At 46.3% G+C, this 26440-nt stretch overlaps 1 protein-coding gene across 1 annotated transcript in view; it reads left to right on the top strand.

Annotated features, from left to right (window-relative positions):
- Nucleotides 1-24830, top strand: part of NOX5 (NADPH oxidase 5) — a 30630-nt gene extending 5800 nt beyond the window's left edge. The window contains exons 4-17 of the mRNA XM_039865196.1: nt 3079-3289; nt 4346-4580; nt 5877-6030; nt 6257-6435; nt 7141-7323; nt 8806-8938; nt 11970-12112; nt 13942-14136; nt 15768-15812; nt 16170-16294; nt 16589-16673; nt 17356-17455; nt 22870-23036; nt 24119-24830. Of these exons, the coding sequence (XP_039721130.1) occupies nt 3079-3289; nt 4346-4580; nt 5877-6030; nt 6257-6435; nt 7141-7323; nt 8806-8938; nt 11970-12112; nt 13942-14136; nt 15768-15812; nt 16170-16294; nt 16589-16673; nt 17356-17455; nt 22870-23036; nt 24119-24250 (2087 nt within the window). The 3' untranslated portion in view covers nt 24251-24830. The remainder of the gene's footprint in view (nt 1-3078; nt 3290-4345; nt 4581-5876; nt 6031-6256; nt 6436-7140; nt 7324-8805; nt 8939-11969; nt 12113-13941; nt 14137-15767; nt 15813-16169; nt 16295-16588; nt 16674-17355; nt 17456-22869; nt 23037-24118) is intronic.
- Nucleotides 24831-26440: the final 1610 nt, after the last annotated feature.

Genomic DNA, 26440 nt, shown 5'->3' with positions numbered 1-26440 from the left:
GTAGTAAGTATACATAACATTAAATTTATCATTTTAGCCATTTTTATGTGTACAGTTTAGCAGCATTAAGTATATTCATATTGTTGTGCAACCATTACCACCATCTATTTCCAGGACTTTTTTGCTTTTCCGAACTAAAACTCTGTACCCATTAAACACTAACTCCCATTACACTCTCCTCCCACCCCTGGCAACCATCATTCTACTTTCTGTCTCTATGAATTTGATTTTTCTGGGTACATCATATAAGTGGAATCACACAATATTTGTCCTTTTGTGACTAGCTTATTTCATTTAGCATAATGTCTTCAAGGTCCATGTTGTACTAGGTGACAAGATTTCACTCTTTTGAAGACTGAATAACAAATAATTTATTGTATATATGTATCTCATTTTGTCTATCTGTTCATTTATCAGTGGATGCTTGGGTTGTTTTCATCTCTTGACTATTGCAAATAATGCTGCAATGAACATAGGTATACAAATAGTTCTTTTAGACTATGATTTCAATTCCTGTGGCATATAACCCAGAAGCGGAATTGTTGGATCATACGGCAATTCTATTTTTAATTTTTTGAGGAACTGCCATACTTTTTTGCACCATTTTATATTCCTACCAGCAATGCACAAGGGTTCCAATTTCTTCATGTCCTTGCCAGACTTTTTTTTTTTTATAATAGCAAATCTAGTGGGTGTGAAATGGTAAGTCAACATAGTTATAACATTGTTTTTAGTGCCTGTATCATACCCCACTATATGTATTGATGCCATGTTCCATGTAGCACAGCCTAGTAGTTAAGATTTCTGACTCTGAGGCCAGTTTACCTAGGCTCAAATCTCAGCTCCGCCAGTTATTAACCAGGTGACCTTGGACAAGTTCCTTCATGTCTCAATTTCTTCATGTATTACATGAGAATAATGGTCATAGTAATACTACATAATCATGATGTTTATATGAAGATTAAATTAGTTGACTTATGTAAACTCAGAACAGTGCCTAGTATAGGTACACCCTTTATAGATATCAGCTGTTTATCATTATTTACACAGACCCTGTTACCAAAATGGAGAAATCCTTTCTTGTCCCCCTCTGAGGGTAGGGGGCATGGGCATTATAAATGATGCTGCAATGAATATTCTGGTGTTTACATCTTTGGTAGCTTAAAAGTTCTCAGAAGGCTTGGACTCATCAGAGCAAAAGAAGCTGAAATGGGAAAGAGGCACCCAATGAGACCAGGATGGCGAGTGAAGCCAGACTACACAGGCCCCAATCTCAGTGCAGCGAGCAATGTGGAGCCATCACAGAGTGTCGAGCAGGGGAGACACAGGGCTGGATTTCCATCCTGAAAAGCTCAGCCTAGCTGCAGGCCTGCTCCTGGGCAAGGCCTTCTGGCCTGTGGGGTTTCTCTGGCTCCCATTCCCAATCTAGCCAGACCTCATTCCTGGAACCCTTTTCCCTAAGTTGACAGCCTGCTCGCACCCCCCGCCCCTCCCCCCGCCCCCACTCCATGGGCAATTCACCATGCCTGCTTCCCAAGCATCCTCCTCAGACCCCATTCCAGTCATCATGGGATCCTCTTCACTGACTGTTTTCTGACCACTAAGTTTGCTCATACCTGAGGTTTGATGGAGACGTTGGCTTGTAACAGGAGGAAGCAGCCCACTTACATTCTCGAAGACAGAGGTGGGGAAGAAGACAGGGCTTCTTGCAGGCAATGTGAGAGCGACCTTAACAGAGAAGTAGAAGAGGCCTGTCCGGCAAGTTGCAAGTCTTGCTGTGGCTGGGGATCAAATACTTCCTGCCCTCTCGGGGACTGGTGTAGGAAAGGAGAAAACAGGTGGTTGAATTCACCCAGAGATGGGATATATTTAAGGCCAGTGGGACAGAAGGATAGAGGGATAAGGAAGAAGAATGTATGCATGAGGATAATTGTGAAGGAGGACCCTGGATTTGCACTGCCCAAGGAGAGAATAAAGCTCAACAGACAAGAGGGTGTGAAGGGTGCAAGGGAGGGACTGGCATTCTGGATGTGGTCAGAAACCTGTTGCATGGTGGCTCTTGACTAGGAAAGTTGAGGATAGGAGGTGTGGCTGGAGAGTGATATGTTAGACTCTACTGGATTACAGACTTTGGCTTTGACCCAAACGATGATCACAAAAGTAAGAAGACTTTGCATTTATGTGCAACTACCTTCTTCTAAATTCTGCGTTAAGTGCTTTGTAATTAATTATCTCTCATTCTTGAACCAGTTCGTAAAAGGAGGAATTATTATTCCAATTTCTGAGACAAGCAAAATAAGCTTCACTACTCTAAATGCCTTATAGCCCAGCATCACATAGCTAATATGAAGCCGAAGAATGTTGCCACAAGTATGTCTATATCCAAAGCAGGCCAAAGAATCATTAATGATGGGTCCTCCTGCTCCTGAAGAATGAAAATATGTACAGAAAAAAAATGCCCCAAATTTCATCTCAGTTAATAGTTCTGGCTTCCTTTTCACATCGCTTTCAGCCACTCATGTTCACATAAGGCCACATGCTGTACTTGCGAGCCCAGATGTGGCCTGTCAGGACAATACCGATGAGCAGAGTCTGCTACAAGCTGGGGAACAACAGGGATCTTTCCCTCATCACAACTTCATATTCGATTTGCCTCTGGATAGCTGAGGCTCTGGGCACACAGCTCCTTGTAGATTAAGCAAGCAAGTGTATCTTCTGAGCAGTTGGTCCTAGATGTTCCATGGTTCTTAGAGAGGAGGCTGCAGATTCTGCAGAAAGGCGTGCACCAAGGCCCAAGATTGTCCGTGCTTGGGAAGGCGTTAATTTCTGTTGAGCTCTGCAGTAGGAAGCCATGGAAAGTTTGTGAGCCGAGAGTGACACATGTCCTATGACTGCCTGGGTCCTTTGACTGCCTGGTCTATATGGCGGAAGGGAGTTGGTTGGCGGGAGGATGAAGGTGGGCGATCAGGAAAAGTTCATCACTCCATGCAATGATTGTGCAGGGCAGGGGCATCTGCAGGTACAGAGTGGGGTCCGGGAGCAGGCACCCACACTCAGCTTAATCCCCACTTGGGACAGGCAGCGGTTCCATCGACGCGGACGAGCTGCGCACGGTGCTGCAGTCGTGCCTGCGGGAGAGTGCCATCTCGCTGCCAGAGGAGAAGCTGGACCAACTAACGCTGGCGCTCTTCGAGTCGGCCGACAAGGACTGCAGTGGTACCATTACCTTCGACGAGCTCCGAGACGAACTGCAGCGCTTCCCCGGGGTCATGGAGAACCTGACCATCAGGTACAGCCCGGTCTCCGACGTGGGCACTGCACGCGTTGGGTTACACTCCAGGTGTGAAGAGTGCCCTGAACTCACTCACGATCTCTCAGTCCCGCCGGGTTGCCCCAGCTCAGCTCAGCCCAGTTTAGCTCAGCCGAGCCCAGCCTAGCGGGTCTACAGCCCAACCCCGCCCTACCCCACCGTGCCCCAAACCAGCTTAGCCCAGTCTTGCTCACTTTTTCATAGGGGACAAAGGTCTATCCTGCAGGGTGGCTATTGTCATACCTCCCTTGTCTACTGTGTCGCTTCAGAATCAACTCAATATTAAGCACCTACTATGTGCAGGGCATAAACTGGTACATTTGTAAAAGGAAATTAAAGTTATAAAAGGAATGAAAGTTACAAAAGGAAATTAAAGTTACTTCACCTGAATATGCCTAGGATCACACAAGTAATTTGAAAAGGCAGTCATTTATTCAACTTGGTCAAGCAGCTACTGTGTACCAGCCACTATTCTGAATAATGGCGGTGCCCTGCTGGGGCTGCATGTAATTTATATCAAACAAATACATAACTAAAGGAATACAAATATGATAAGGGCTGTGGAGAAATAATATAAATAGGTTGTAATAGACTCAAGTTTGTCTGACTCCAAGCTCTGAATAGTGCCAGGTTTGTAGTTCATTCTCTTTGTGTATTAACTTTCTTGTAGGTTATTTGCCATAACACTTCTCAAATTCTCCTATCCTCTTCCAATGCCTTCCCGGCCCCTTCCCTCCCCCCCTCCCCAGTTGGGAAGTAAGGAGAGGTAATAAAAATAGCCACAGATGTGGCATCAGACAGACCAGAGTTCCATCCCAGCTTCACCCAGCTGTGTAACTAAGCAAGTCGCTTGAGCTGTTTTCTACTCTGAAAGGAAGGGGCCCGCTTGCTACAAGGATCCAAAGAGTTAGGGGGCTACAGAGGGAGTGGGTCTCTAGGTTCAGATTCCAGTGGTCCCATCAGACCCCATCCAGATTCTTTCCGACCCCAGCACGCCCCACCCCATCCGTCTTGATTGGAGCCCCTCTCTTGCAGCGCTGCCCACTGGCTGAAGCCCCCCACTGCTCAGCTGTGCCCGTACCGGCCTCGCCCACTGACCTCTGCCTATTGGCACAACCACCGCAGCCAGCTCCTCTGCTTGACTGCCTACGTGGGCCTCCACGTGCTGCTATTCGCGCTGGCAGCTAGTGCGCACCGGGCCCTCGGCGTCAGCGTCATGGTGGCCAAGGGCTGTGGCCAATGCCTCAACTTTGACTGCAGCCTCATCGCGGTAGGGCTCTGAGGGCCCAGTGTAGGGAAGTGGGCAGGGGGTTGATGTAGGCTCCTCATAGACAAAACGACCCACACGTGGCGTGGACACCTGGAGTGCCAGGGCAGGATGACATCTTAGAAATCAACTGCAGTGACACTCAGCGGTGGGAACTGAGGCCTAGAGAGGGACAGTAGCTTGTCCATAATCACACAGCTCGTAAATAGCACAGCTAGCATTGTTGTGCCCTTTACTATGTTCTAATTAGGATGCTAAGCACCTTCCATTTGATCTGCACAACAACCCTGTGGTGGATCCCAAGGAAGTGGGGCTGGCTGCTGGGTAGGGCTCCAACCAGAGGGAGCACTTCAAGAGGCTTCAAATGTCAGACTAGAGAATCAATGTTATTGATCCTCTGGGCCAGGGAGTGAGGTCACCGAGCATTTTTGCACACTCCTACAATTATAACAAAACAAAACAAAAACAAACAGAAAACAAAGACCTTTCCAATAACCTAATATATGTTCATTTACTTATAATTATATGCATGCTCTATTATCATTAACCAATAGACTTATGGCACAATATAACTATAAGGCAAGGTTTGTTCTTAATGATCAGGGATGTACATCTCTAGTTCAAATACTCATCTTGATACTATCAGCTTCTGATTAGTGTGGATTGTATTTTTAACCTCATAACTGGCTATAAAAAGTTCATACCAGGAGTGGGAGACACATGACTCATTTTCTTGGTCACTTGCTATTGCATTATTAATACTATTTTCAATCTGCACTTTCTTTGCAGTGAACATTTTTAAGCTACTTGTGCTTTCTGTGAGGAGCAATTAGCTTAGTTAAATTAAAACCTGACAATGTAATCTGCACATCCACACATCCAGGTGTGCAGAATTACATTGAAAGCAAAAGAGCAAGTGAGGGACTCCTCATCAAAAGTCCCTTAAAAAGCCAGGTCTTCCTCCAGGACACCTCGAGAACCATAAGTGACATGTGCCCATCTGACATATAGACTAAACGAGGGCACCATGTCAACATAGATATTAAATATTAGTAAAAGCACATGTGCTTTTCATGTGTTTAGATAAAAGTAATATTGGCAAGTGTTCTGTAACATTTTCTCTTCCTGCTCTAATTCTGGAGACCCTACTTTAGAGACCCCAGCTGTGGGCCCAGGCTTGGGGGTGAGGGGGATGGTGATGGGGCCCCTTCAGGAAGCCCAGCCAGCTCAGGAAGACAACTGCTGGAGGACAGGACAGCGAGACAGCCAGCTGAGGCTCTCTGCTGCTTTGCCTGCCAGGTGCTGATGCTCAGGCGCTGCCTCACATGGCTGCGGGCCACATGGCTGGCTCAGGTCCTGCCTCTGGACCAAAACATCCAGTTCCACCAGCTTATGGGCTACGTGGTTGTCGGGCTCTCCCTCGTGCACACTGTGGCCCACATTGTGAACTTCGGTGAGTGGCCCTGGGGCTGGGGAGATTGTGGGAACCGAGTCTTTCACAGACCACTCATTTATCCGGCCCTCATGTGTCCTTCCTGCTCAGTGGGTGGAAAAGGGGTGCCTGGATAAGCCGGTGCTCTGGATGAAAGTCCCTGCGTACACGGGTTTCTTATGGGGGCGGAGTGGGGACCACAGAGGGCATGTGGAGTGGAAAGAGCTTGTCTTGTGCTTGTCTCCAGCACTCCGGGCTCAGTCTGAGTCTAGCCCCTTCCAGTTTTGGGAACTGCTGCTCACCACAAGGCCTGGCATTGGCTGGGTCCATGGCTTGGCATCCCCGACCGGCGTGGCGCTCTTGCTGCTGTTGCTCCTCATGTTCGTCTGCTCCAGCCCCTGCATCCGCAGGAGTGGCCACTTCGAGGTGCCCTGCCCTTGCCCCTTTGCCTCTCCCAGGCTGGGCTCCCACCTTCATTTCATAGGTGCTCCGAACATGTTAGTTTCCTCTTTGCTTTCCTCTCTCTAGCCTCCTCAAGACACAGGAAGTCACAGAGAATTAGAACCCTGGCTGCCCCCTGGACTAATCTGATCATATCAGAAATGTACAGAGCACCTACTCTGGGTCAGCAACAATCCTTTAAAGTAGGAATCAGCATCCTCATTTAACCAATGAGGAATCTGATGCTCAGAAAAGTAATATATCAGGCCAAGGTCTCAAGCTAGTATCAGGGCAGGCATTAAAATTCAGCACTCAGCTCTTTCTTCTCTCCTCCCAGAAAACTGTCTTTTTTTTCATCCCCCACCCCCTTCCCTGAGAAAGGGTCAGTGTGATGGGCCATTGGTGCTCATGAACCCTTTGAGGGTGCTCCACTTTGCCCAGAACATCCTCAGGCAGATGTTTCAGATGTTTGCTGCTGGCACCGGGAATCTTCCCTTACAGGCTCCCTGGGCCAGGCCCCCAGAACAAAGAAACAAGGAAGCTTCCCAACCTTTTACCCAGCCTAGTCCCCAGGAGAAGGTGTGTAGGGCCAAGGCTCTGGGCAATGTGCTTCTAAGGATGGCCCTGAGCCCTGGCTCTGTTCCACCCCAAGCCTTGAGCTCTGGCAGCTCACTCCCCTCACACCCACAGGTGTTCTACTGGACCCACCTGTCCTACCTCCCTATGTGGCTCCTGCTCATCCTACATGGACCCAACTTCTGGAAGTGGCTGCTGATCCCTGGCACCTTGTTCTTCTTGGAGAAGGCCATCGGACTGGTGGTGTCCCGCATGACAGCCCTATGCATTGTGGAAGTCAATCTCCTTCCCTCCAAGGTGCAAAGGGAGTGCAGGTGGTGGTAGGGTACAGCAGCTGGATGCCCAAGGAAACAGGGAACCCCAGCACAGTGGAGGAGATAAGCAAAGTGCTTCAGGAGTGACACCATAGGAAGGGCAATGACAGGTAGGCAGGATAGCACTTAAGGCCAGGTCTGCATAGAACATGCTCAGTTAGCATATATTAAGTACCTGCAAGATGGCAAGCCCTGCGCTAGGTGACAGAGACACAGAGAAAGCTCAGGCACTCTCCTGCTTTCCACAGGTTCACAGGCTAGCAGGGAGTCGGCCTTTTCATCACAGTGCAGGGCTGTGTTGGTGAGAGAAGTAGAGTCCCAGAAGTAGAGTCCCTTTGTCTTTGAGAGGTTAGAGAAGACTTCAGAATGTGGGAGATGCCATATCAGGGTTTTGAGAGATGAGTAGGAATTTGTTGGATAGATAAGACAGGGAAGGGTGTTGCTGAAGGGATGGGCAGGGCCTGATGATGAATGGAGCCTCTCACTCTATAGGCTATGGGGAACCCCTGAGCAGGGTGGAGGAAGGGTGGTGGTATCAAGATAGTTTATATTCCAGCTAGATCCTTTAGTTGCTTTGAAGAAGACAGCTTGGAGAAGACCATTTAGGAGGCTCTTGCACATAGGTAGATGAGGGCTCATGAAGGACTCGACCCTGGGGCAGAGGCTGTGGGATGAGGAGAGGGCATATCACAGAAAGACTCAGGAGGTAACTGGTTACATTTTGGGGTGAGAGAGAGAATGGAGGCTAGGACTCCCACGTGTCCAAATGACAAATTTATGGAGAAAGGGAAGGCAGCTCTGGGTGGACTAGGCCCTGGACAACTGAAGTGTAAGGATATAGAAGCTAAATAATGAGAGTGTGGTTTACGTCTAGGCTCTAGCATTAGACAGCTGTGATTGGATTCAGATCCCATGGTTTCCTACCTGGTGGCTTTGAGCAAGCTGTTTAACTTCTCTGAGCCTCAGCTTTTCATCCATAAAGTGAAAAAAGTATGGCATTCATCTTAGAGAGTTACCGTGAGAACCAGAAGTAAGAAAGTACTCCACAAGGCTCTGGAACACAGTAAGTGCTGAATAAACGGAAGCTATCTTCTGGAAGGATGTTGTTATCTCAGGGGAGGTGTCCATTAGTGGTTGGAATGCTGGCCAAGTGCTACAGTAGTTCCAAGAAAGAGGCTAGAGCAGTCAGCGGGACTTCACAGAGGAAGGGACTGCTGAAAAACAGCATTTACACCATAAGTGGGATTGAACCATGATCCTTACTCCAGACACAGCCTGACTCTTCCCTTCTCTGAATTTTGCCCATCCCTGGTTGGCAGATGTGCTGCAGGGGTGGCCCCCACTCACAGGCACAGAAGGATCTCCTATCTGGGCTGGCCTGGTGTATAGTGGAGAATGGCCCAGCCTCTGCCCTCCTGTCAGCTTTGGGTCTGTACAAATGATGCTGATCTCCTTGTCTCCCCAGGTGACTCATCTTCTCATCAAGAGGCCCCCTCTTTTCAACTACAGACCTGGCGATTACTTGTATCTGAACATCCCCACCATTGCTCGCTACGAGTGGCACCCCTTCACCATCAGCAGTGCTCCAGAGCAGAGAGGTAAGCCAACTCCTCCAGTCATTCAGACAGGTACTGAGTTCTGCCGTGTGCCAAGCACGGGCTGGGAACCAGGCGCATGGAGGTAAACAAGACCACAGTTGCAAAGTGGACCTCCGAAAGCTCCCTCTGAAACAAAGAGGCAGACAGGCAAACACTTACTGAATGGTATGGTCAGGGCTGTACCAGGTGCTGCCAAGGTCACAGAAGAGGACCTGGCATGGTGGGGTAAGTGAGCGAGGCTTCACAGGCATGTGACATTTCAGCTGAACTTTGAAAGATCAGTCAGAGTTTACTGGACTAGGAAGTTGGGAGAGGAGGCAGAGGGAGAAGCATAGGCAAAAGCATAAAAACCTGGAAACATGGAATAGTCTGAAGTTAGAGTTAAGGGTGGGGGTGGGGTAGGGAGGAAGGAAGGGAGGGACAGAGAGAGCATGGGAGAACAGGAAAGAGAGTCAGAATAAGATTGAAAGGCAGACAATGTGGCTGGCAAAGCCAATTAGAGCCAGCGTAGGACCAAGGAAGACTTGGAATACAGATCGGAAGCAAAGTTGGATGGCACAGGCAGTTGGGAGCCCACAGAGATCTTAAGCAGAGGACTAGCCGGCTCAGAGAAAGGGGTACCGGAGCACTTTCAAGGAGGCTGTGACGAGAAGCCGGGACTTCCCCGCTCCCTGTGGGCATGAGCCCTGCGGACCCCCAGGCAGCAGACTGCCTCACACCCTTCTCCCACAGCCTTGTACCACTCTCATTTCTCTGTGGGTTCCCCACACCCACAGAACGGCTCAGCAGACCCTCTCTTCGCCCATCTGTCCTCTGACCCCCACCCATGAGTGTACTTTCCTTGTGTTCCTGGCCTACCCACTTTACTGGTGCTTGTGACAGGAAAGGCTTTCCGTGGCCTGTTACAGTGAGACCCTTGCTTGGCATCATGAGGGGTAAAGGAGTTCTCTGACCCATCCCCATTAAAAGCTTTAGCTTCACTCAGGATGCCTCTGAGTTGGAGCCCAGCAGGACCCAGCTCCCGCAGCTCAGGGAACAGACCCAAGGTGGAGGTTCTCCTTGTTAGGCTGCACACCACCTGCCCTGGAATCACCTGAGTGGTGGCCTGGATGTGCAACGGGATGAAGGTAAGCATGGGGGTTGGAGAGGGTGAGTTATTTTCTTCCTATTTTTCTTCCCTTTTCTGTTCTCTAAAGAAGATAATGTGCTCTCGGAAAATTCAGACGATATAGAAATATGTACAGAAGAAAATTAAAATCCCTCAAATTAAAAAAAAAACTATTGTCATTCTTTTTGCTGAACAGCCTTCCAGATCTCTCTATATCTACATGGGTAATCAGATACAGAGATAGTTTTGCACACATGGGATCAGACTGTTCACACTGTTTTGCGGCCCACTTTTCTTGGAGAACAGTATGTTGTGAAGATCTTTGCATGTCAGTTCTTTCGGAAAAAAAAAAGAACTTTTCCTTTTCATGTCTGCATAGTATTCCAGTATATAGCTATGACTCTGATTATAATGGCTGTGTTTACTATATGATGGGTCATTTATCTGACCAATTCTTGAGGGGGTTTCTTCAGGGGCTCGGCTTGGAATTTGCCTATCTCTTGAGCCCACGTCTCCTGCAACAAGCTTAGTGAGTCCGTATGGGGACTGGTAAATATTCCGACTGTTTACAGAGCTTGTTTACAGAAATCAAGAATGGGAATCAGGTTGGCAGCTGTGGCCGATTGAACTCAACCAACATTTATGGAGGCCTTTTACATATGAGTTACTGGGTGAGGGACTTCAGGTTGCATTCGTGTAGACAAGGCATAGCTCAACCTTCCTGGCACTTGCACCTTGAAGGGGAAAGATGCCTCAGAGAGGTATGTGGGAGCAGAGGTCCGAGGACCTGAGCTGCAGTCTTGACTTTTCAGTTCACTCCGCACAAAGCTGTGAGAGTATATACACACCACTCCGGGCCTCTGTATTACAGGGTTGAACAAGTTCATTCATGAACTTGGATAAGGGGAAAAAAAGTGACATCTTTATTTTCACTAACCTCTAGCTGAAATTCAGCCTTTTCTTCAATTATGAATGCAGACAACAAACCACAGTAATGTTAACAATACTTGTGACTTCTCGAAATAAAAAGTGTAGATTCCTTTATATCACATGACAGATGTTGCCGATACCTCATCACTGCTTCAGATTTCCAGGGGCCACGAGACTCCCTCTGGATCTCATTATTTCACGTGTTAACAAAGAAGCACTTGTATTCTTAAATCACACATTTGCTTGTTTAATATTTTGATAACTGTCTCATAACTGGTTTCATTTATAATATCTATGTATGTTACTTTATGTATTTAAAAACCTTATCCTGAGAAGGAATTTATCCATTGCCTTCAAAGAACTGCCCCCAAATAATTCATGGTTTAAAATAAAAGAAAAGGGGTAAGAACCCCAGACTAGGAAAACTCTTAGGGACCTCCTCACCTTAATGTGTGGATTCTCTCTGTCCCCGTCAGCAGAGGCGTAGTCACCCACATCCCCTTTCTGCCAGTCATCCACTCAGCAGAGAATCTTAGTAAGCACCTGCTACATCCCAGGTACTGGGCACTACGAAAGATGTTGGTCCCACCACCTGTTGAGCACCTACTATGTGCAGAGCCATTGACAGGCACCTGGTTGAATGTGGGAGGGAGATGGTCCCCATGTTGGTGAAACCCTAGCCTGATGGAAGAAGCAGGGCCCCCACCCCTAGGGAACTCCTAGTACACTCGGGGCCGCTCTGACGCCTGCCCTGGCAGAGGAGACTGAACCCTTATTGTGTAGGTTTGGATTGACTTCACTGAGAAAATTTGCAAGGTCTGCACCAGAGAGATCTGATCTCCATGTCCTGTGACTGTGGCTGCCAGTCCGGATCTGAGGAAGAGCATCCAACCTGGGACTTGAACAGTGGATACCCAGCCCCAACCACCCAGGGGAGACAGGCCTGCTCCTTGTTGGAGCCCAGCATTCACCCCACCCTTATGTTTTGCTCAGACACCATCTGGCTACACGTCCGGTCCCAAGGCCAGTGGACAAACAGGCTGTATGAGTCTTTCAAGGCATCAGACCCAGTGGGCTGTGGCTCCAAGAGATTGTCGAGGAGTTTGAAAATGAGAAGGAGCCAGAGGAGGCCTCAGGTTGGTGGCTGTGGGGAAGGAAGAGTCTACAGTGGTGGCAAACCCACTGGGACCAAGCTGCTTCTGAGGTGGCGGGCACCAAATATTGAGCAGCAGCAGTTGTGTACACTGGCTCGATGGCAGCATGAGGGACAAGGCAGCTGCAGGCTGTGTGGTCCTCGGAAGCCTGAGCACCCCAGACCCTCCCCAGTCCATGTCCTTCATTAGAAGGTGAGGGCCAATGGGAAAAAGGGCATTTGGGATCAGAAGAACTCGACTCTGTGTCTCTGCTCCAGTGTTTGCTGACTGTAGGGCCATAGGCTCATCCTTTAACCTCTCTGAGCCTCGGGTTATTCGTTGATGAATTAGGAGTAATTCCCATCCTCGGCTTCCTTTTTTCACAAGATTCTTTTAAAGACCAATGGAATGAATGCCCGTAGAATATTGAGTGAACTGGGCAGCTCGATCCTGGTGGACCATTCATTATCACCATCAACGCCATTATCATCACCAGTATCAATATTAGCATCACCATTGTTGTCTTTTGAGTCCTGATGAAACCCACAAAGCTGACAAGTTGCTAGTGCCTAGAGTGAATACAGGCTCTAGGGGGGTTTTGGAGGAATACAGGAAAATAAGAACAGCACTTGAGGAAGTAAGAGTAGATGAAGGAGGCTGAGGGTGCCTGGACACTTAGTAGGCTGTATGACCAGGCTGGGAGATAGGTTCGTGTGTGGAAACCCTGCTAAAGGTCAAAAAAAGAGAAGACCCTGGACCTGGCCCAGCCCTGTTTTACCTTAGCAGAAATTAAAATCTGGTGGGAAAACCAGGTGGCATCCTGCCTGGCCGGGTTAAAGGACCCTTCTAGAACGGTGCCAAGAGTAAAGCTTTGGGAAATGGAAGAGTAAGTAGAAACAAGAGAGCTTTCTCTACTGTTAATCAGGGGAAACTTTCTGAAGGAGGAAGCTGACTTTCAAAACCAGGCGGGTCACGGCCCACTGGGAATTGGTGGGTAGATCCATTAAAAGCTGTGTTTCCTTGGGACCTTAGGTACTTCTGCCAAAGAATAATTTGGCACAATCTTTCTGGCAGTCTAGCCATATGTGTCAGCATTTTAAATATATATACCCACTGGCCCAGCAGTTCCATTTTTAGGGATTTATCCTAAAAAGCTAATTGGACAGGTGCACAAGAAGTATTTTAATCACCTTGTTCATTCATTCATTTAGCAAATATTTACTGAGCACAGCACCTACTGTTTTCCGAGTACTGTTCTAGATGCTAGCAATATATCAATAAGCAAAATAAACACAGTCACTGCTTATGTTCTGGAAAGATAGACAACAAACAAAATAAATACATACTGTGTCAAGTGATAATAAATGCTATGGAGAAAAATAAATCAGAGTAAATGATAGAGATGGAAAAGGTGCTATTTTATGTATGGTGATTGTTAACAATAATGAGAAAATGAGGATAATCAAAATTCTGCAATAGGGAAGTAGCTAAATAATGACTGATTACCATTATAATGGGATAATAGGTCACCTAGAAAAATGTTTGCATTGGAAAGCATGGAAAGCTAGTCAAGATGTAGTAAGTGGAAAAGCCAGGTAACAAAGCAGTGTTTTCATTTATGTAAAAGTGTGGTGTGTGTGCGCGTGTGAGAGAGAGAGAGATACTGAGACTGGAAGGACAGAGAGAAAATGTTTAGAGAAGTTATGTTGTCTGATTCAGGGCACTTTTTCATTTAATTTGTTAACGTTCTGTAATACCTGAATCTTTAAAATTAGCATGCATTAATTTTGTGATTTAAATAATAAAATAATTCTCATTTCGAAACCAAACAGGGTTTCCAACCCCAGCCCCTCTTTTCTGGGGCCCTGGCACAGGAAGCAGTGTCCTCCCAAAAAGATGTCACGGTGGAGCTGACATCCTACAGTCCTGAGGGAACTCCGTGGCAGGGACATGAAGGCCTGGTGCACACGGGGACAAAGGACAGGATTCAGGCTCAGTGGGGAACCTCAGCAAGCAACCAGGTTCTGGTAAGGCTGAGGAAGCTGGGGCTGGAGGCTGGAGAGCCAGTGGTTTGTCTCCCCAGGGACAGCAGGTCTTTAGAACTTGGAAGAGAGGGCCTCACGGGCAGGCCACGTTCAGGAAGCACCGCACATTGCATGGTGTTTCTGCAGCCAGTCATCTGTGTATCACCTTTATAACTTTTGTCATATTTACTTCCCAGTGGTAATATTTCCTACCTAACATTTTTCTTTACATTCCAACATTATTTTAAACTTAATTGTATTTAAAAAGGACTCTTTCGATGGCTATCTTTAATGGAAAACTAGTAGCATGTGCCATAAACAGAAGATAGCTCTAAAAGTAAAAACACTGAAAACCAATGTAATTGAATGTTTGCCAGAGGCTTCTGCCTGCTAAGGCGCTGAGCCTTCACTGCTCACTCCACTGCTCATGTGCTCACGCCCTCTCTCCTCCTCAATCTTTCTCACTTTATTAGAAGGAAAAAAAGAGGAGAGAATAGTAAGGGTTAAAGATAAAGTAATTGTGATGTAAGGCTTTCTCTTTGCAATCAGAAGGATTAAAGAAGAATCGAAAGGGATCACTAGCACTCACAGCATGTCTCCCCAAATCACCAGTAGTTCACGTCCAACACCATGGGGAACATAGCGGTCAGTTGAACACAGACAAAGACGTGACATGGAGGAATGTGAAGAGCCCTGGACGGGCAGCTAGAGGCGCAGGCTCTGGGAGAACTTGGGCGATTCATTGCTGGGCTCTCAGACTTAGCTTCTCTCCTGTGGAATGAGGGACTGGCCTGGATGACTGTGAAGGTCACTCCTCACTCTGCCTTCTGGAACAGAGAGTGATGTATCCCTGCAGCCTGTTTGGGGGTCCATTTCCTTCACCTTCCAGAATTTGACCTTGATAAATCTGGTCGGAACTTCTACCCCTGCTCAGACCCAGAGGAGTCAGGCAGGCCTGCACCCTGTCTTCAGGTTGCTCCCTGTCAGCTAGCCCAGAGCAGGGTCCCAAGAATGGGGTGGAGCTGTGAGCCAGGTCAGCCACTGGTGCAGCTGGGCAAACTTCCAGGAGGAGCAGCCACTTCAAAGGAGGTGGACACTGAAGGATGCACAGGAATTTGCCAGCTGGGTCAGAGGAAAGGATGTTCTAGGTCGAGGGAAAAGAATGTTCAAGGTCAGGGGATGTATCTAGAGACATGAAAGTTATTGGGAGTGGCTGGAGACAGAGTCGAAGATGTGACTGGAGGTGAGTGCTGTCCAGGCACATCCTGAAGCTGAATTGTATCAGACCACAAGAGCCGACTATAAAATTTCCAGAAATTTTGAGGGCTAGTTATTAAACGCAATCATTGGTGAGAGCCGTGATGGCAGCATTTATACCAGAAATCAACAAACACTAGCAATTGGGAGTTTGTTGTTGTTGTTGTTGTTGTTGTTGTTATTGTTTTTGAAGAGTCAGTTTTCCAGAACACCACTTATGTTCTCCCTCAAAAGGGCTCCATGCTTTCAGGAATAGTTGGGGCGGAAAAGGCAATTCCCCTTTTGTAAAGTTGTTCAGACAGGCAAAGTTTAGGAAGCCTCTGAGAAATGCCCGATATGCCCGCTCCCAGAGACCCACAGCTCTCTACTCTCCACAGGTTTCTGAAATGTCCCTTGAGAACCACCAATTCTGTAACATCAAGGTAAGAGGCTCCAGGACCCCCTGCCCCAACCTGCCTGTAGGGAGGGCTTGCTGCAGCTGTCAGTGCCCAAGCCCCTCAAGTCCTCCGGACTGACTTCTAGGTATCTACAGAAAGAAACCAAACCCTCCCATCATAGGTGCACACAGAGATGCTGGCTGGGCCCTGCTCTCATCATTCTGACCTTCTAGGGCTCTCCCAGACATGTGCTCAGGGCACAGGAGTGGGAGCCACTTAGATCTGGTCCAGCCCAGGAGACAACTGCCTGTGTATAAGGGGGGTCCTGAAGCCTTCGGGTCCAGCTCTTCCCCACACTCACCCACCCACCTCTCTCTTTCCTCTAATCCCTCCGGTGCACAGTGCTACATTGATGGCCCTTATGGAACCCCCACCCGTAGGATCTTCGCCTCTGAGCATGCCGTGCTCATTGGGGCTGGCATTGGCATCACCCCCTTTGCTTCTATCCTGCAGAGCATCATGTACAGGTGGGTGCACAGGCTGAGGCCCTGGCCTGCATCCTGGGGCAGAGTCCCAAGAGATGCCATCCCCTTTTCTCCCCCTTTCTCCCTCCTCTCCTTTCACTTGTCTCCTTCCCCCCTTTTCTCTCTTCCCTTCCCTGCTCCTCCACCTTTTCTTTTTCTGGGTCTCATCCCTCTCCTTCCTCATAGGGTGGGCTCTGTCAGCCCACCCTCCCTCTCTGTCCCTGCACTGTTCTCCGAGGTCCTAAAAAGTCTCCTACTCATCCCAAATTCAAGACTCCTCTTCCTGCCTCCCCTAAGGCACCAGAAGAGAAAGCACATTTGCCCCAACTGCCAGCACTCATGGAGGGACGGCATCCAGGATGACGACATGAAGCTCCACAAGGTGAGCAGGGTATCCTGTAGGCAGACCTGGGACCCTCTCTCTGGGTCACCACCTGGAACAGAAGCCAGGCCCTCCTGTGCAGAAGCAGGGAAGGAACAGGTGACTTCTCCCCTGCTGGGATCCACTGGTACGTACACTTCACTCAGTGCCTCGAATTCTCCTGGTGCCTTCTAAGTGTCCAGGCCTCCCTCTTCCTCCACACCCCTCGTCACCTCTGAGAGATGCCCTAAAGTGGTATCTCATTAAAGACCCAGGAGCTTGAAAGTCAGGCAGTCTAGATACATTACAGCTATGATACTTACTAGCCATCACCTGATGGTGGTTTTAAAAATGAAAACATGTTCGCTTTTTGAAAATTCGTTATTTTGTATAGGCCACTTCAAAGAGTTTCTTAAAAAATAAGTAATGTTTATCTGACTGTCCTAACCTTAAGATCGTAGAACATTGCTTGCTATAACAATAGATTATTAGATAAAATCCTGAACCGGCAGTCAGGAACCTGGGTTCTGGTCTGGGCAAGGCTCCTCCCCTTGTGAGCCTCAGTTTTCCCCTTCGCTAAGTGAAGATACTAATGTGTGCCCTGCTTACACCAGAGTGATCACATGGACCCTGGGGATCACAATATGAGCATGCTGTGAACAAGGTAGACCCCACCTCTGAACCCAAGGGCCTCTCTCCCTAGGTGGATTTCATCTGGATCAACCAAAACCAGAAGTCTTTTGAGTGGTTTGTGAGCCTGCTGACCAAACTGGAGATGGACCAGGCCGAGGAGCCTCAAGAGGGTAGGAGAGGGACAGGGCCTGAGGAGGATGGAAACAGGGCAGGAGTGTTTAGTGTCAGGGGCTTTTTAAGAAGATGTTTAGATTATTCCATTTCTTTCAAAAATGTGGAGGAGAGAGGGTTGCCTTTTTTTTTTTAACTTAAATGTAATATTTTGTGAAATGAAAAATTAAGCAGAAAAAATCACTCATAATCCCATTCATCTATCCATACTATTTCAGCTTTTTGAAAGACTTGCCTTCTGATGTTTTTTCTTATTCACATTTTATAAACATGTATGTCCTTTTTTCTTATTTTCTTTTTTATAAGACTTTTTTTTTTTTTTTTTTTAATTCAGAATGAATACTGGTTAAGAATTTAGATTTCGAGAACTTCCAAAGCAGATTCTCTGGGAAGAGGGCCCAGAAACATACATTTTAACATGCTTTTCAGATGATTCTTAATCACACCCTTTTGTAAATAAGTTTTTTCAGGGATAATTTATATACAATAAAATTTACCAATATAACTGTACAGCTAACACAAAGACATTTTGACAAATGTGTGCAATTGTGTAACCATCAGCACAATCAAAATAAGAAACATTTCTTTTACCCCCAAAAGTTCTCTCATCTCATTTTTCATCAACACTCTCCCTCAATTTGTAGCCCCCCACTACCACTGATCTGCTTTCTATCACTACAGTTTTGTCTTTTCTAGAATTTCATATAAATGGAATTATGTGATACATAGTCTTTTTGCTTCTTTCACTTAACATAATATCTTTGAGATTTATCTAAATTGTCACATGTATCAGTAAGTAGTTAATTCCTTTTATTGCTAGGTAGTGTCCTATTTTATGGATATACCACGATCTGTTTTTCCATTCTCTTGTTGATGGATATTAGAGTTGTTTCTACTTTGTGGCTATTTTGCATAAAACTGCTATGAATATGTGCATACAAATCTTTGTGGGGACATATGTTTCCATTTCTCTTGGGTAAATACTTAGGAGTGGGATTGCTGGATACTATGGTATGTGTTAAATTTAACTTTATTAAGAAACTATCGAACTGTTTTCCAAAGTGACGGTACCGTTTTGCATTTCCATCAGTAATAGATGAGAGTTCCAGTTGCTCCACAACTCACCGACATTTGATATTGGCAGTCTTTTTAATTTTAGCTATTGTAGTGGGTATATAGGAGTATCTTAGTGTGCTCTTAATTTGCAATTCCCTAATAATTAATGATATTGAACATATTTTCATGTTCTTATTTGTCATTTGTACATCTTCTTTGTAAAGTGCTCAAATATTTTGTCCACTCTTTAAATCTAGATGTCTGTCTTTTTTATTAAGTTGTAAGAGTTCTTTATATATTCTAGAAACAGGTCCACTGTCAGGTGTAAATCTTACTAATAAATTCTCCCAGTCTGTGGTTTCTCTTTTCATTTTTGAAAACTGTTTGAAGGACAAAATTTTGAAAGTTTAATGATGTCCAATTGATCATATTTTTTCTTTTATTCTTCATGCTTTTTGTATCCTATCTAAAAATCTCAGATCTTTTTCTAATTACCGATTTTCTCCTCATTACGAATTGCATTCTCCTGCTTCTTTGCATGCCTGATAATTTTTTTATTGGATGCCAGGCATTGTGAATTGTGTGTTGTCGTGTTCTGGATTTTGTGGTACTTAAATAGTACTTACTTTGTTCTGGTGCAGTTACATTACTTAGGATAATTTGGAACCTTCCAAGACTAACTTTTAACTTTTGTTAGGGTAAGCCCAGAGCAGCCTTTACTGTGGGACTAATTTAGTCCCAGTACTAAGATGCTATGCCTCTGACGCTGTCTACTGCTCTGTGTATTACAAGGTCTTCCCACTCTTGCTGATCAGCCTAGTGCTGTCTGGAAAATTTCTTTCACACATGTACAGATTAATGCTCAGCCAAAGGCTTAGGGGAAAACTTTATGCAGATTTCCAGAGCTAACTTCCTCCCTCCCTGACTCCCTCTCTTTCTCCCTTCCTTTTTCTCTTCTTCCTTCCCTCTCTCTTTCTGTCTGCAGATTCCTTTTTCGTATATTGCGCCTGCATATTCACCTTGAACTCCAACTTCTGTCTCCCCACTCAGTGAGACCCGGACCAGGTGGGGGCAATTGCAGGGCTCACTTCATTTGTTTCCTTCTTTTGGTAATTACAGTCCTGCAACTGCTGACCGATGTCTGGAAACCATTGTTTTATATATTTTGTCCATTTTTCTAGTTGTTTAAGGTGAGGAAGTAAATATGATTCTTTTTATCCAATATACATTTTTAATGTGCATAATCTGTTGGTAAAGACAAACCTATATCTATTTATTGGGGGTGAATGTTCAATATTTTCCGTGATATGGTGTTAGTCAAAAAGTTTAGAGAATGGTCTACGATAAAGATTAAACGCCGTAACATACGTGAGTTCTTTTACTCTTTGGTCCCTTCTTTTATACTTTCATCAAAAATGAATGTTTTGAATGTCTTCCTCCAGCCCCTGCAGCCTTCCCCACCCTACCTGAGTATGGCATTCTACATTTTTTACTAAACCAATGCTTAGTACGTATGACAACATGTTTCTCTGGGTTACATCACAGTTTTCATGGGACATCTTTGTGGGATACTGAGGTTTTGTCCCACGTTTTAAAGTTAATCTGTTAGAATCATTATTTTGTTTTGTTTTGTTTTGTTTTGTTTTGTTTTGTTTTGTTTTACCTGTGGAATAACTTATCAAGGAAGAATATCTTCAGATATGTTTCTAACTTCAAGAGAATTGGTATGCTTTTTTATACTGGTCAAGTTCATCTTGGTCTTAGTTGGCTGTTTAATTATCATAAGGTTGCTGTGAGTAAATTCAAATTCCTCTGATCAACACAGTTTATAAGTTCAAGTAATCAACAGTTTCCTACAAAAAACATTCAAACAGATGTAGCTTACTATAACAAACATTCAAAGCCTTAAAGCCCAAGCTCTTTAGAAGATTATTAAACCTTGGAATGTTGCAGTAAAGCTCCTTGCCCTTTCTTGTAAATAACAATTATAGTAAATATTTATATAACACTGACTTTGTTCTAAATGCTTTTACGTATATTAATTCGTTAGAAACTCGATTTTATGATAAGCTAGGGCAAAAGTTTATATTTAATTCTAATTTCTAGTTACTTGTCTATAAATATTTGGTGTTTACTTCTTCCTAATCTGTGTAAATAAAGGGTAACAGCTAACCCAGTGCTTCGTGTTCTCAAAGCCACTTGAGTCAACAACTTTATTACCTCAAATTTCTACCAAGGCTTCTCATTAACTACAACTGAAACTTGTTGTCTCTGATTTCAATTTTAATTTTTTGCCAAGATTTGAGTTAAAAATTTTGCGACTTATTGTTTTTAATTTCTGTAGCTCAAGCTTAATCATTCTGTTTGGTTTGAATCTTAATAGCTATAGAAGCATGGACACATTATTTAACTGCTTTCTTTCAATTTCCTCATCTGAAAAATATGGATAAGACTGGTAGTTACCTCACAGGATTTTCATGAGGATTAAATGAGGTATCATCTCTACAGCACTTAGAACAGTGAGTGGAGCTTAATGACTTCTGAGTAAATTTAGTAGTAATAGTAGTAGTTGTCATCATAGAAGTAATAGCAGCAGTAGTAGTAGTAATAATAATAATGGCTCGGAACATTTAACAGTAATAAAAATAGTATTTAAATTTAGCAATAGCAGTAGTAGTATTTAACGGCTGTATGATGAATGATACAGTTAATGATTTGCCACATATTATTTAACCAAGCTCCTACCATTGGACATTTTATTTATTCCTAATTCTCTACTATCATAAATAAAGCTGGAATTGATATATATGTGCACATAGTTTTTATTTTTCCTTCCTTTGGATGATTTCCTTAGCAGAGTCTCCCAAACACAGCTGTTTCGGAGATGGCGAAGCCACGTCAGGTCATCTTGCAAGCATGGTATCTCCTCCTGTCTTCTCTTACCGACCTCTCTGGAGTATGGTGACTCTGTGGAAGGGGGAAGAGGGCCAGGGCTCTGGCAAGTAGGCCTCCCTTATAGTACATCACCCTCCCTCCCAAACCACCCAGCAGTAGTTAAGTTCACTGATATATGAAATAAAATGTGGTGTCCCTTCTAAGGCCATTTGCATTTTAACAGTGACTATGACTATAAGACAAAGGGAAAATGGGCTAAATGGTGGCATATGAAATGACTGAGAGCAGGTTGGGACAGCACAAATCCTTCAGTCTAGAGAGAGGAGAAGGATGAAGTGATCATCAGCCCATGAATCCAATGTCCCAGCTCAGGCCCTGCCACTTCCAACTTGCACAGAGGCACAGGTCTAAGGCAGCACTTGCAAGTCTTTTCCCCATCATGGCACACATGGAAAACGATAATGTTTGTAGGCCATATCTGGGGAAATAGAGGAAGCAGCTTGAACACAGAGGTGCCCACCTGGAAGTTCTCATTGCCCTGAGGGCTGAATGGATCAGCACCTTAGCAAACCTGTCCCATTGCAGGCACAGAACTGAGGATGCTTGGGCCTAATGAGTCTCTGTGATGCCAGCCTCTGCCCTGTCCCTTCTGTCCTCTGACTCTGCCTGAAAGCTGTTTTCATCCTGTCATGCCCTGCTCAGAGACCCTCTACCTGCCCCCATCTCCCAGCTGGGCATCCAAGACCTTTTGTATTCCAGTCTCTGTGTCCAGTCCCCTCTCCTGCTGCTCCTTTCAAGGATCCTCTGACGCAGCCAGGCAGTCACATCGTGCCCGCAAACACTACATTTGTTCCAGCCTCTTGCCCTTGGCTCATGCTATTCCTCTTTCTTAAGTTATCTTCCATTCACCTTTTCCTTTGAATCTTACCCCTCTTCCAAGACATAACTCAATCCCTGCCCTCCCAGGAAGCAGCTCTGTCTACTCCAGCCCTTCCCTGTATATCAATGGCATTTGCCATTTGATCTACTCACTCAATTCTTGGCCCTTTGGTCTCAGTTATGTTTTCATGTGTGCATAGCTTATGTCCCTAACCTGATGGAGCAGACACTGTATATAATGAAAGGGCATGTGCTTTAGAGCTCAAGGATTGCCATGCTGCCCTGGGATTCATTTCCCCTCTAGAAATATTACTCGTGGGGTAGTTGTGAGGCTCACATTAGATCATGAATATGAAATAACTTGTGTATGCCATGCACAGAGTAGGCCCAGCTCAAGCAGTGGGCGTCTTTTCTCTCTACAGCACTGGTTACATGGGGGTCCTGGGCAAACACGGTGGCAGCAGGTGTCAGTTCCAAACCCTCTTGGTGTCCCTCCGAGCCCCACAGCAAGGTGGCTGACATCCTGCCCTGTCCCCATCATGGATGCTGGCCCCTCAGTGTACCCTCTCCTCCCACCACATAGGCCGCTTCCTGGAATTGCACATGTACATGACCTCTGCGCTGGGCAAGAATGACATGAAGGCCATTGGCCTGCAGATGGCTCTCGACCTCCTGGCCAAGAAGGAGAAGAAGGACTCCATTACAGGCCTCCAGACACGCACCCAGCCTGGGCGGCCTGACTGGAACAAGGTAAAGACCAACTGGAGCCATGCAGCCTGCAGGGACCAGTAGGGCTGAGAGCTTGAGGTGGTAGTCAAGGATATTAGGGCCAAGCAGCCAGGGCAAAGCAGGAGGCCAACATCTGGAGTCCAGTCAGGAAGTCAGGGCTAGAACAGGAAGCAGGGGACCTACTTTTGGATCCATCACTAGCTCACTTTGTGCCATCATTAGCTTCAGTTTCTCCATCTGTTTGGAGAGAAAGTTAGCCTCCAGGGCCTGCCCCTGACATGATTCCCCACAAACCAGAGTCAGAGGGCTCCAGTGGGCAGCGTCCTGGGGAAGCACTGAGTCTTATCCCTTCCGGGCACAAGTGGAGAAACTGAGGCCCAGAGACATGAAATAGTTTGCAATCTTCCTATTTCATTTCTCAGATTGGTTTTATTATTATGTTTCTTCCATGAGTGCTTACCGACAGGGGTCTAGAGTTTCATGAAGTGACACAGGATGGACTGCTTTTCAAAATGCTGTTGGAAATCCAGGCCTAGATAGTGAGAACTAAGCGGGGCACGAGATGCCAGTGGTGCTTAGACACCAAAGAGAACTTTCAGCAAAGGCAATTCTTAAGCAGAATTGGGGTGTTAAAGGATTCTCACTGGGGAAAATAAAAGCTCGACTTCAGGAAAGAGACGACATTTCAATGGAGGCATGTGGCCAGCCGGAGGACTAGTATAAGGTTCAGGCAATCGGGGTTCAGCATGCCCGCGGGGCTCTGCCATTGCCCACTGACGCTGCAGCTAGTGTGGTACGCATCTCCCCCACAGATGCAGCTTCTTGAGTAAGGGCCTGGGTCTTATATAGTTCTGGCTCAGACACTCCCCAGAGTCTGGGCCAGGTTATGGGTGGAGCGAATGGCTCCTAAACAAATGGCTGCATGTTGGACTCTTTGCCCTGAAGCCAAGGAACTGCGTCCTGGAGTTCCTCATGCGGATGGACAGATGGCCATCACTGCCACTGCCAACCCATTACACTGTCAGCTCCACTACATCGTCTCTGGGTGTGCCTACAGTCCTACCTCACCTCCCTTTGCTCTTCCCTACCCCTGTGGACTCCAGGTGTTCCAGAAAGTGGCTGCTGAGAAGAAAGGCAAGGTGCAAGTCTTCTTCTGTGGCTCCCCGGCCCTGGCCAAGGTGCTCAAGGGCCACTGTGAGCAGTTCAGCTTCAAATTCTTCCAAGAGAACTTCTAGCCACACCTTTCTGAGCTCCGCCCAAATCTATACCGCTGGCCCGCTGGATCGCATTGCTATAAGTGCCCCACAGGGACCAAGCCAGATGAGCCATCTAATCTTGCTCCACACACAGAATAGGAAGCCCCAAGGGGCAGATGGACTTCCTTCAGAAAAGGGGTACGAGGAGAGGCTTCCAAGGCATCAGCTCCTCCAAAAGTCCTCTGAGGGAGCCTCCTCCTGCCTAATCATCATGATCATTTAGGAACTTTCTCCCCCAAAATTTTCTTATGAAAATTTTCAAACATACGGAAAATTAAGAGATTGTATAGTGAACAGTGTTACTCATTTTTTAGAGTCTTCAGTTAACATTTTGCTGCCTTTGCTTTAGGACATATTATCCATCTATCCCTCCCTTTATCCACTCATCAATGTATCTTACTTTTCTGATACATTTCAAAGCACACTTTGCCACTCAGAGGAACTTTCTTTTAATATAGATTCCTGAGTCCCACTCCCAGAAATTCTGATTCTGAATGCCTGGGGATGAGATCTAGAAAGTGCATTTTCTCCAAAATCCATTCTCATAGGGAGACATAAACAGCTTTTCTTTTCTCTATTTCACTGTCTTCTGATCATCTCTCTAGTTATCTGTGCCTCTCTCCTCCCTCCCTCCCCCTACACTCCTGTCTCTCTCTCTCTCTCTCTTCCCCTCCCGGGAGTGTCCCTCCATTGCTCTGCATGCTCCTCTCTCCCTGTTTTCCGTGCACTGAATTATCAGAGAAATAAGATGGAGACAGCACCCTTGTGTCCATGGGGTTATAGAGGGCCATATCCTGGGAATCAAATAGCCTGTGACTTTGAAGCTCAGCTCAGCCACGCCCCAGCTATAAGACCATGGCAATCCCTCTGAGTCTGTTTCTTCATCTCAAAAATGGGATTGATGACATCTCCTAGTCACAGCTGAAAATGAAGTGTAAGTGCTCAGGACATTCATCTTCCATCCCTATGTGGCTCTTTATTGTTCCAGACGTTTGTATCTCTGCATCTCTCTAGTGGCTCTCTCTATCTCTGTGTCCCAGCCTCTGTTTGCATCTGTCACTCTCTAGGCAGGAGTGGATGGCAGAGATGGCAGGTGCAAAAGCTCTCCTAGGAGACACTTTGGGGGAGGAGAGGCCCTGGGCTGTGGGCAGGGGTGGGAGGACTGGCCTCATCCTCTCAGATCTGAGCTGCCCTATACTGCAAACCCCTGTGAATCTCACAGTTCCTGGGCACCCTTCACCTTGTAGCCGGTCTTGCCAGGTTCTGTCTTTTCTATGACAGTCTCAAACACTGCCTTCAGAGGATGGGAATCAAGTACTTTCCAATGGGATTGTAGATTATGCCTTTCTTTTCCACAGATTGGAGGTCGCTGGGGTGGAACAGGAAAAGAAGCTGGGTGACAACGGGCTGGGAGCCTAACTGGGGAGCCAGATGAGGGGGGTGGTGTGCAAAGGATAAGCAGAGAGGACCCATGAAGGAATCTTGCGGCTGACAATGAAACAAAGCCGGAGGGAAAAGTTCTCTTTAAAAAGAAGCAGTGAGAAAAGAGGGTGGTGGATGAAGAAGTAGCTGTGGGAGAGGGCAGAGCACACTGTGGGCACTGGGACAAACAAAAGGTGAGACACAGGACAGCATATCCAAGATGCGGGAAGAGCAGGAGGAGAACACGAGGAAGAGTGGGACTCGGCTGTCAGCCCCATGGTGAAGGTGGTAACCACACCCAGGATGGGAGCGAAAGCGAGGAGACCAGGTCTCACCGAGCCTCTCCAGCGTCGGCAGCCAGCATGTCTGGGAGGCTTGGTGTTGGGGGTCTTCCGCCCATGATCGCGTTTAATTTCCGGCAAGCCTGGGGTAGGCGTGCGGCTCATACAGAGAAACTCAGACCTGGAGAGGTTACGTTACAAGCCCGAAGTCACAGTCTTGGAACCCACTTCCTCCTGTTGAGCCTTTGTTTTCCCCTCTTCATCAGACTTTGAAAGGCTTGGAAAAAACTATCACTATCTGGAGCAAGGAAGTAAAGAAGGTGTCCTGATTTAGAGCTGGAGTATATCAAGAGGATGCACCAAGGTCACTTGGAAACTTGCAGAGCAGAGTCTGTTTAGCACAGGACTTCACACACATACACACACAGTCACCATTTTACATTTTGTTTAGTCTGTCCATACTGTC

This window comes from Pteropus medius, unplaced genomic scaffold (genome assembly GCF_902729225.1).
Source record: "Pteropus medius unplaced genomic scaffold, Ma_sr-lr_union100, whole genome shotgun sequence".
In the NCBI taxonomy this organism is placed as follows: Eukaryota; Metazoa; Chordata; class Mammalia; order Chiroptera; family Pteropodidae; genus Pteropus; species Pteropus medius.
This window is presented reverse-complemented; position numbering and strand designations above follow the sequence as displayed.